This window comes from Vipera ursinii (genome assembly GCF_947247035.1).
Source record: "Vipera ursinii genome assembly, chromosome: 1".
Classification (NCBI taxonomy): domain Eukaryota; kingdom Metazoa; phylum Chordata; class Lepidosauria; order Squamata; family Viperidae; genus Vipera; species Vipera ursinii.
In genome coordinates, this window is record NC_139512.1 from 126,880,102 (window position 1) to 126,891,289 (window position 11,188).

The 11,188-nt window shown below is 49.5% G+C and overlaps 1 protein-coding gene across 1 annotated transcript; it reads left to right on the top strand.

The window, feature by feature from the left end:
- Positions 1-5,662: 5,662 nt before the first annotated feature.
- Positions 5,663-10,891, top strand: INHBB (inhibin subunit beta B; the record flags this gene model as incomplete). Its single annotated transcript, XM_083350317.1, has 2 exons — positions 5,663-6,074; positions 10,116-10,891. 2 exons carry the CDS (start codon positions 5,663-5,665, stop codon positions 10,889-10,891), a joined length of 1,188 nt encoding a protein of 395 aa, XP_083206443.1.
- Between the last annotated feature and the right edge of the window lie 297 nt (positions 10,892-11,188).

An 11,188-nucleotide genomic window follows, 5' to 3' on the forward strand; every position in this document is an offset into this window, starting at 1 on the left:
TAATTTTTTATAAATTTTATGCAGAATTGACTTGCAATTAGTTCACATGGTGTAATAAGATGGAGGGTTTGTTGTCACTGTTAGTTGGGGGGTGGGGGCACGAAGGGAGATTCAGCCAATCTCAATGTATACATGGTTGTACTTTGACAATAAAGGTTCATTCATTCATTCAATGAATTTCAGGAAAAGACCACATCTTTTATAAAATAATGCTAAGTTGTGGTTTAATGATGTGGGAACAATTTTATAACATAAAACTAAATTATGGTTTAATGATGTGTGAACAAGTTTGTGGGGTGATATGACAGCCACTTGTCTAAAAGTTGCAGAAAGTAGATCATCTTAAGCAACTGTTGATATTTGTGATATTAATAGAAATCTTGATTGGAGATGGGCAACTCACTCGGATTTACACTGGGTGGTCTCTGCACTTGACCTAATTACTTCATGCAAGTAGCATTTCTTAACTAAGTGCCCACAAAGCTCTTTAGCAAACGGAGAGGAAGACAAACTATTCGATTTGTCTGCGCTGCCAACTGGAAACTGGCAGTTGTTCTGCAGAAAACAGCTCAGGACACACAAAAAGCGGGGAAGCACCCAGTTTAAACTCCAAACCACGTTTTTGATCTTGAAGCATTCGAACGTTCACCTTTCAACACACCTGCAGGAGCTCCCTCCAGTTGCCAAGTTATTCCGATGTTAAGGCGAGGTGAAAGAGGCAGGCTAAGCTAGTGCTTCCAAATCATGTTATCATTAATGGATTAATGATTAGCTCATCTTTTTCAGGGCTCATGTAAAGTTCGGCAAGAAGCTGCACTAAGGCCTTACCAAGGCCAAGGAAGCACAAAAGCAAAAACAACTGAAGCAGTCCATTTTGTCTGCCACGACACCTCCTCAGAAGGCTGCGGTGGTAGAGAAGGGAGAAAAGGAAAATGGGGGGGGCGAACCTTTTCAGTGGGCAGCTGGCCCTTTTCCAGCAATAAGCGACAGGCGGCGCCATTTGCCTAAAGTTCCCTGGATCTTCTCCGGCCTGCTGTAGAGAGGACCAGGGAGGCGCCTGACGGCGACGGCGCTTCTTTCGCCTACTTCGTAGCAGACTCCCCCCCCCCTTCGCGTGGCCTTGACACCCCCCCCCCAGGAGAGAACACCGGTTCTGCCCTGCCTGGAGCGGGTGGCCAAGCGGCTCTTCTGCCAGGGGAGGCCTTCCATGAACCTGCCCGCCGGCATTCTCGGCAGCGGCGAAGCCAGACCTCTTTTCTGCTGGCGGTGCTTTTCCCGCGCCCCTTTTGAATCCCGCTGTTACGCGGTAGCCGTTGAAAGGAAGCGCCGAGGAGGGAAAGCGGGTGGAAGATGGGCGCGCGTGGGCCCCCCCGATTCTGTTCATCCGAATCAATGGAATCCCCCACGCGGGACGCCCGCAGCGCTCTCAAAACACTTCGACTCAAAGTAGCCTCCAAGAAGCCAATGGCCCATCGAGTGAAACCGAGCTATCCGCAAGCAAGACTGGCGTTCCGCGCTCAACTCCTAGTTGGAAGCGAGCCGCTTCGCACTGCCAAGTTCCGGGCTGAGATCCGGGACCTAGAGGAAAAGCCCTGGAGGTCTGGCTTCCGACTCAGATTGCCCCCCCCCCCCCAGAGATATCGGCGGAATAAGAAACCTCGAGAAGTCAGACCCGAGACCAAGCAGAGCCACCCGGCTCGCTGGAGAAAACGTGTTTGATTAGAACGTGTGAAGCCGAGAGGCGTGCGCGCCTTTGGAAAGGCGTTGGCGGATTTGCCCCCCCCCACTTCGTGGGCGCCTCGGAGGCCGCTGGTCTCCGCTCTCAAGGGCCCCAGAGCCGAGGCCTAACCGTGGGGGGGGGGAGGAGGGGCGCAGGAAGGGGTTTGTAAGCAGCGATTCGCATTTGGGCCGCCTGCGTTTCTGCGAGCAGCACGTTAAGGCCGCAGGGTCTCGGGGTGTGTGTGTGTGTGCGTGTGTGTGTTGGGGGTGGGCTTCAGAGTGTAAGGGTGCGACGTTGTCCCGACCTTCCCTGGCGCTCTCTTTCCATTGTTGCAAAGCGCTCGCTTGGTGTTGCTGTTTGTTCCGCCTCCGGCGAGCGTTTGGCTCTTAACGGCGTGGTTGCGTTTCTCTCTCTGTGCTGTCTTCGTGCGCTGGGTGGCTTTATTTTGTTGCTTTGCTCTCTGTTGCCCGGGATAAGGGCAAGATTCCCACTGGCAGTGCCAGGTGCAAGCTCTATTCTCTCGACCCCCCCACACCCCCCCTTCTTCGCCGCCTTTGGAGCCTGCGGCTGCCTATGAAAAAAGCCGCGCCGCGAGCCAGAGCGGCTGAATCAAGGCCACCCCCGTCCCCACGCACCCCCACGCCAGGGGGGACAAGCGGGAGAGCTCCTCCTCCCCTCTCTCCCTCGGCGAGAGCGGATGAAAAGGACGGACGCTGGATGGCGGGGAGGTGGTGGAAGCCAGGCCTTAAGGGAAGCCAGGGATTTCCCCGATGAGAAGCCCGCCAGAGGCGGCCGCGACCAAGCCGAGCATGCCTCCGGAATATCAACAAGCGGGGAGGCGCGCAGGGCACCAGCCAAGCCCCCTTGCCTTTTGTCCTTCTCTCCCTTCCTCTGCCCATCTCTTAGCGGCAGCTTCCCCGCTCCGCCTGTCCTCCCTGTACGACGACCTCCTGCTTGATGTGGCCGCAGAGGGGCAATGATTCCCCTGGCAAGCTGCCCGCCTTTGATTCTCCTTGCCGCTTTACATGCGCGCTATCCTAAATGTTTGTGGGCGTGGATAACACGTGAACGCCTCTGTTTCAAAGCCCTTTGACCCCTTAAGACTCCAGAGTACAGGGCCTCAATAGCTCAGACCCTTCTTTAGAGGGGCTGATCATGAGAAGCACCACCTGTATACCTACCAACATCTGTCCTTGGCACCTTTCACCACACACCAGCCTGTCTCATGAACTGCATGCATACTCCCTCAGCTCATCTATGTGCTGTGCAAGAGAGCAAGGCCTTCAGGTAAACTCATCCAGTTCTTCGGATTGCTCAGTTTGCTCCTGCTTTCTATGCTTCTTTATAGGGCAAGTTCCCCAAACTGGTTGCCTACCATTCATACTCAAGGCTAAATCTGCTCTAGACTTGAGTCCTAAGGAACCCAACCTAAGGAACACAGCAATTTTTACTAGTTAGGAGGCCTGACTAGCCCCAGGTAACCCCCAAGACATCTCTGAGCTAAGTGATCCTCAGGGCAGTGCCAGCCAACTTTGGCTGATCTTAAGAAAAATTAAGCAAGCTGGACCTTGTTTATTCTTAGACCACAAACTGGGTTGAAGTCTGGGTTGAAAAAAAATAATGTATGTTGTAGAGGGTGAGAGCATAACCGCTTCAATACCAGTTCCATGGCAAACTACATGTGGACATTTCCATGCAGTCTCCAGGAGTCCAAGGGCACTCACGGTCTTACTCAGTGGAAGCCCATTTGCTGTATCTTCTCACATTAGAATTTCTTTTAGTACACTGTTTCTCTCAAGCAAGGTATGTTATGCTTATGGACCATACTTCCCTACCTTGTCACTTCTCCAAAAGATGCAGCAGTTACAATTTGTCTGGGCGGTTTATTTATTTAATCCCCACAACAATCCAGCATTTTCTACTGCTATTATCTCCACATGGTAGGCAAGATCTGGAGGAGAAAGCTGTGCACTTTGTCTAACCCAAAGGTGCTTTTTGGCTCGTGTTTTTTTTTCTTTTTCTTTCTGAAAACATTTCGCTTCTCATCCAAGAAGCTTCTTCAGTTCTGGCTGAAGAAGCTTCTTGTATTAGAAGCTAAACGTTTTCAAGGGGAAAAAAACAGAAAAAAGAAAATCCAATTGCCTTTAGAAAGGCACCTTTGGAACAACCCTGTCCTGGATGACTGGGAATCTCTATAGGCACTTTGTCTAGGGTCGCCCCTTGCACGAGCTCTCCTCTGCAAACTGTCCCCCCAAAAGACTAGCAGCTTGGCAGTTATTGCCCTGCAATTAAGGTTATTCTTCGTAGACCTGCAAGGGATATAGCTTTAACCGCCAACTTTTGCTACACTTTAAGTGTGTGAGCGCCCGCCCGCGAGCGCGTATGTCAGGGAGGAAATTAGGGGTAGGGGTTCGTTCAAGAAACTAAGCAGAGATATTATTTCCGCGTCGAGAAACTTGCTGCAATCCGTACAAAAGTTTTCGAAAGAGAGTGGCCCAACGTTGCGACTTGGCAGGTGAAGGAAGGAAGGGGAGGGGGGGAGGAGGAGGAAGAGGGGTGGGTGGGTGAAGAGCGCTTTTCCAACCGAGACCTTTTGCTTGGAGAGCGGGGGCGGAACGTCAGGTTCAGGAGCGGAAGCGAGCTACAGAGAGGGAGAGAGAGAGAGAGAGAGAGAGAGAGAGAGAGAGAGAGAGAGAGAGAGAGAGAGAGATTAAAATACGAGGCACAAGCAAAGATCAACTGGCAGAGGGAGGCAGCGCTCTCCGTCTGCGCTTACTCATAAGAAATCCTGGTGCCAAACACTAACCGGGACAGGATTGCTTGAGGCGAAGGAAGAGCCTCGAGTGAGCGAGCGAGCAGCTTCGAGCAGGACCCACTGGCTAGATTTCTTCAAGTTACTTCTGGAGCTTTTTTTTCTTTCTTCCTCCCGCGGCTTGCTTTGATATCGTTTGTTTCCAACCGCGTTTTGACTTGGAAAGCTTAATGCTCGCGGGACCCCCCAGGAGAGGGACCCACCGGCTGGACTGTAGCCCCCATTTGATCCGAAAGGGACTCAAAGAAGAGAAATCCGTCTGGGAGAAAGGAGCGGCTGCTTGCTAAAAAAATTTTTTTGTTAGTTTGTTTGTATGTTTGCAACTGACCGGATCTTTTCAGGATCCTCTCTCTCTCTCTCTCTCCCTTCTTGCCTCCGGTTCTCCGCTTTCGGGTTAAGAGGCTTTGTCAAGAAGAGAGGAGCGACCAAAGGCGCAGACCGGAGAGCGCGCCCGCCGCGCTACAGAAGGACAGCTGCAGAGCGTATCAAGGGACCGGCTTGGCGGGTTGGATTTGGCGAGCTTCCCCCACACCCGACCGCCTCCTCGTGTGGCGAAAGATAGGAAGGCACCGTTGATTGGAGTGTCCCCCAGCCCGTCGCTATTAAATTGGATTGACTCTCAAATCTGCCTCGTGGATCCTCCACGCCACCCCGTCTTCCCCCTCCCCTTTGGCCCCCCGACGACTCTTGGCTAAAAAAGAGCGCTCTCTCCCCACCTCCTGCCTGCTTTTGGCTGGACGCTGCCTGCCTGAAGGCAAAACCACTGACATCATGACAGAGGAGTTGGCTGCTTTGGAGCTACCCGCTGGCAAGTGACCGAGTGAGGCCGCGGGGGGGACTCCGATTGCCCTGGGGAAAGCGGCTTTCCCGATCGATCCTTCTTCGCCTCCTCCTCCTCCTCCTCCTCCTCCTCCTCGCAGCCCTCTCCGCCGGAGCTCCTTCGACTGGCCTTGTGCCCCCCGGAGCTGATTCGGACGCCGCTCTCAGCAGATCGCGCCCTCGCCCCGCTGGCCCTCTTCTCGTGGGGCTCGTCCGTCGCCCCTACCGACCGCCCTGAGCTCCGCGCGTCCGACCCGGCCGGCTCCCCGGCTCCCATCTCAACCTCAGAGCGGAACTGCCCGGCGATCGGCATGGACGGGGCGGATCGGAGGGGCCCCCTGACCGTCTGGCTTCTGCTTCTGCTGGCGGAAGCGTGCTGGCTGATGCTGAGCGCCGGAGCCTCGCCGACGCCTCCCGGGGCAGCTCCCTTGGACACCTGCACCTCGTGCGGCTTCCGGCGACCACCCGAGGAGCCCGGCGAAGTGGACGGCGATTTCCTGGAGGCCATCAAGAGGCACATCCTCAACCGACTCCAGATGCGCGACCGGCCCAACATCACCCACGCCGTGCCCAAGGCGGCTCTGGTCACGGCGCTGCGCAAGCTGCACGCCGGCAAGTTGCGGGAGGACGGCCGCGTCGAGATCCCGAACCTGGACGGGCAGGCGAACGTGGGGCCCGCGGCTCACCAGCAGGTCTCGGAGATCATCAGCTTCGCCGAGACAGGTGGGTTGCCCGCCTCGCCCACCCTGCTCCACCTGCCCGCCTCCCCCTCACGGCCCCGAGCATCCGTCGCCTCCGCCTCGGAACGACGGTCCGAGCATCCCGCCTCGCCCCCAGCGAGCCACTTCCCGGTCTCTTGCAATCCCACCGTTTCCCTCTGGAGGTCGCCGGTCTTTCCTTCTCCAGACCCGCGTCCCGCCTGCTTTCCGCTGCTGCTTCTCCCTTGCGGGGACCCCCCCCCACTTCCCTTCCGCTGCGCATCCTATGCGTTTCCCTCGCACCGGCTCCGTCCTAGCTCGGCCCTTCCACGCGACCCCACCCGTCGGCTTTGCACTCCCCTTACCTCCCCGTTTCCGACTACTTGCCACGCCCGTCTTTCTTGATTTCTTTACCGTGTGGGCTAAATTCCCCTCACACCTTTGTAACTGCTGCTCTGCTCCGATTCACCCTCTGCATGATGTGTTCCGCACCCCACCGTTCCCCCGTCCATCCTTGGTTTCTGTTCCACGGATCAAGTTTGATCCTCCGTTTAATGGCAATACTGGCTCCATTTAAATGGGCATGTATGGGGTATGTAGTTTAAGATAATGGGTGTGTACTACAAAAATCCCATCTATTTGCCACCCATCCTCCAGGCTCTGCTGATCAGATCTCTTTGTCATATTTTCCTCCCAGAGGCTATAGGTTTATACATGCTACTCTCAGAAACCGGTGCCATCCCCATGGCACAGATCCTTACCGTGAACAGCCTAATCACAATTTTTCCTGCTGTGCATTGGTTCCATTCTGTATAACACTGAATGTTCCCTGTCCTGTTTTTTTTTAATCTGGTGTCATACAGAATATCTGTCCTCCTAACCTCTTCGTCCAGGAATCCATTTTCATCCTTCAAGTCCCCGTCCTTCTGCTCCACCCACCTCCCCGGCCATAGATTCTTCTTCTCCTTTTGTGCTGGCCGGGTATCAACTAGTAAAGTAAACTTGCTCTACTTTATTGACCTATTTTGCTCAGTAACCTTTCTATCTTTCTAACTCCCATCCTGCCTACCACTTGAGTTTCTTCTTTTCCCTCTTCTTCTTCAGCTTCAGACAGGGTCTTCTGGTTATTCACATACATATATCCACCCACTCAGTGACCTCTAACTTCTTTTCCTCACGTACATGACCCGTAAACCTTTGGTGATCCCACCCATATCATTTGTGTATGCATCCTTTATTCTGTGAGTCTTTCCACTTCCATTCCATATGCTTCCACTTGCATATTCGTTAAACAAGAGTATGGAGCTATGAATGAGTAAAAATGATCAGATATCACCCTGTAATCTCACCTATTAGGATTAACTCACCCATAAGAATTGCACTTATGAAAGCATTTAATCAATTCCCCCCCCCTCATTTCCCCAGTCACAATATTATCTTGTATTTCTTTCTCTAGTGCACAGTCCACCTTTCCCCCGCCACACACACACATACACTTCTATGCTTCTCTATGCTTGTATTGCTCCTTCTATCTTAATAGCACCATGTCTATCCCACGTCTCCAGTTTAGCTGATCTAAACTGCTGAAGTTACTTTCTTGCATATCCAAGTGAGATATTCTCACTCTTCTTCATAAATCATACTGTATATGTATATCTATCCCTCTTCTCTGATACTTTACATTAACATTCCTGTGTTCTACAGCTGCCAACTAGTAAAACCACCAGTGTAAATAACATTGTCAAGTATCTTATTCCTTAGAAGTTGATAGGGTACTGTCAGTGAAAAAAATGACAAACAAGCTTACCTTTCCAGAGAAATATAAAAGAATATTAAGTGTGTTCTAAATCACATCCGGTAAGCACAGAACAATAGTGTGGCGAATGGTGTCCTGTGTATGAGCTGAGTGCAGTGGTTGGATTCAGCCGGTTCACACCACTTCAGCAGAACCAGTAGCTAATTTTTCATTGCCCAGGCCCAGAATGGACTTCCGGAAGTGGCATCCATGCAGAGAACTGGTTGTTCACATATTTGAATCCCACCACTGGCTGAGTGTGAATATGACGTGTGTTTCTAAATTAATTGCAGCAGTGCTGGATTCATAACAAACTTTCAGGGGTTCCTCAGAAGAGCAGGCCCTGTAAAAAGGGTTGTTTTCAGGTAAACAGTTTGAAAACTATTATAATACATACAGGGCAGGAAAAGATAGAAGGATAAGTGAATGCATTCATTACTTGGGTGAGTAAAATAGGAGAAGGACAAAACTATTAGAATTTAGTTTTCATCCTCCAGTGGAATTATAATCTGTTACCTGTTTATCACGGCATGTCATTGTTACCTTTAAAGGTCTGGTGCTGTTTGGATGTGTTGGGACTGCATCTTTATGACAAATACCACATCCAGCGTATTGTATGATATTTTCTTCATCACGCTCCTGGAAAGTATAGATTAATAAAATATACCCATCCAACACTGCTACTAATAAAGCACTATCCTGTGGCATTGCAAGAACTAGGTCTAAAGTATAAAGATTTGCAGTTCGGCTTGACAATGCCTGCACTAGGGTTTTTCTTTTCAGCATACTGAATGATATGAAATTGGATTGGAATGAATTGAAGCAGAATGAAGAATACTGAATAAACTCTGGAGCTGGGTGATCCTATGCATATTTGCTCAAAGGTGGACCTGCTGAGTTTCACATAAATGTGCACAGGATAATAATTTCTAGGTCAGAGGTGTTTGAGTAAGGGATTCAGTGCCAGTTTGTCCCATTTAGTGTTCATATTATAAATATGAACCAGAAGGCAAACAACCAGTTGATCGTGGCATCTGCTTTCCTGCTTTAATTTCACTGGAAAGAAGACAGCAATGGCATTATGTTGGATACAGAGTTAATTCCACTGACATCAGTGGGACGTGAATTAGTCTTGACCAAGTTAATTTCAAGAGCTATTCTAAGTATGACTTAAGTCTAGATCAATCACCCATTGGCTGCAATGAAAACTTGCTTAATACCCAGAAAAACGGAGTGGGACTTAATGTCTAAAGTTCATCTTTTAGTTAAATGAAACAGCTGCAAGGAGTAGAAGAGGATGTGTTCTCCTTAGGTGTCCAGATGCCAAGTAAATAAACAACACAGGTATCCTGTACCTTTAAGAATTGTGCAAAAGAGAATTTAAGATGGCAAGACAATCTATATCTTTGGGTACAATTACGACAAATGCAATTGTCCTGTCATTTCAGTTATTACTAAGGCAGTAAATCTTTGCCTGGATAGTACCCCTTTGAGCTACTGGTGGGTAAGGCTCATATTACTGAATAATAACTCACCTCACCCCAGCCTTTTGAAAGCTAAAATGTCAGGGAGATAGTTGTGCTAGAAGACTTGCTCCGACACTTTTATATTCTGGATATTGTTGTACAAAGGAACATGCTTCTATTTATAATCTGGAACAATCAAAACCAGACTATTTTACAATCCCAGTAAGAATTTGCTTTGGTTAAGTGGACAAATCAACCAAGCCTTTACATTTCCAAAGAATTATATTGCTACTGGGTGAGTTTACAGTGCATCTAAATTGTAACCAAATCCTTTCTCTGGGGAAAAAAAACCCAACTTTCCCTGATCGTTAACAATTTGTGCTTTCTGGGAAGATTATACAGGAGGGGTGGCCATGCCAGGCCAACACTTTAAAAAAACTAATTAGCACTTATCCAGGTGCTCTGAGTTCTTTTCATGACTTTCCATCTATCTGAACTTAATTGCTTATACACTGATTTCTAAGGATCTGGCTACCCCTCCCCGCCTCCCCATACCCTGATTAGTTTCTCTCTGGGAACTTTATAATGGGTTTCTAGTCCCGATTTAGCCACTGAACAACTTTGCATTCTATAGCTGATGGTGTGTATTCCCTGTCCCTTTTCTGTTTAGCCATTTATGTATATTATTTGTGGCACTTACTAATCTTATGCATTTATTTTGATGCATGATTCATTTTCTTTTTTTTCCTTAAGAAAACCTAACACAAACATCTTGTTTCCTCTCCCCTCCCCCATTATATTCTAGATGACCTGTCATCCTCTAGAATGCGCCTCTATTTCTTCATTTCTAATGAAGGGAATCAGAATCTGTTTGTGGTTCAAGCCAGTTTGTGGCTTTACTTGAAGCTGCTTCCATATGTCTTGGAGAAAGGCAGCCGGCGAAAAGTGAGAGTCAAAGTGTATTTCCAAGACTCGGACACCAGCAACAAGTGGAATGTGGTTGAAAAGAAAGTTGATCTCAAAAGAAGTGGTTGGCACACATTTCCTATGACAGAAGCAATCCAAGCTCTGTTTGAGAAAGGAGAGAGAAGATTGAGTTTGGACATTCAGTGTGAAGGCTGCGAAGAGTATTCAGTGCTGCCAATTTATGTGGATTCTGGGGATGAATCCCACCGGCCTTTTTTAGTGGTGCAAGCCCGATTGGCTGACAACAAGCACAGGATTCGGAAAAGAGGTCTGGAATGTGATGGCCAGACCAATTTATGCTGCAGGCAACAGTTTTACATTGACTTTAAGATCATCGGATGGAATGACTGGATCATAGCACCAGGGGGTTACTATGGGAATTACTGTGAAGGGAGCTGCCCAGCCTATTTGGCTGGAGTCCCGGGCTCAGCTTCCTCTTTTCACACAGCAGTCGTGAATCAGTACCGCATGCGAGGGCTGAACCCAGGCACCGTGAACTCCTGCTGCATTCCAACCAAACTTAGCACAATATCCATGCTGTACTTTGATGATGAATACAACATCGTGAAGAGGGACGTTCCCAATATGATTGTGGAAGAATGTGGCTGTGCCTGATATGGAGAAGGATGCTGGAAAGGGGCGGGGGGGCAGGGAAGGTGTGGGGGCGGGGAGCGAGAAGATTCCCCTACTGAATGGATTTGGACATGCTACTGCTCTTATTCCTCCTTCTGGGCATGGATGTTAAACCTTACTGCAGAGGCAACAGCGTCAAAGGCAGAAATAGCACTGAGAATACATATAAATATATATCAATTGCACTCTGTTGTCAGGACAGTGGCAGTCAATGCATCCTGGACACTAAAAGTATGCTACCACATATAAACTAATGCTTTCAAGTTACTTAATCCTACC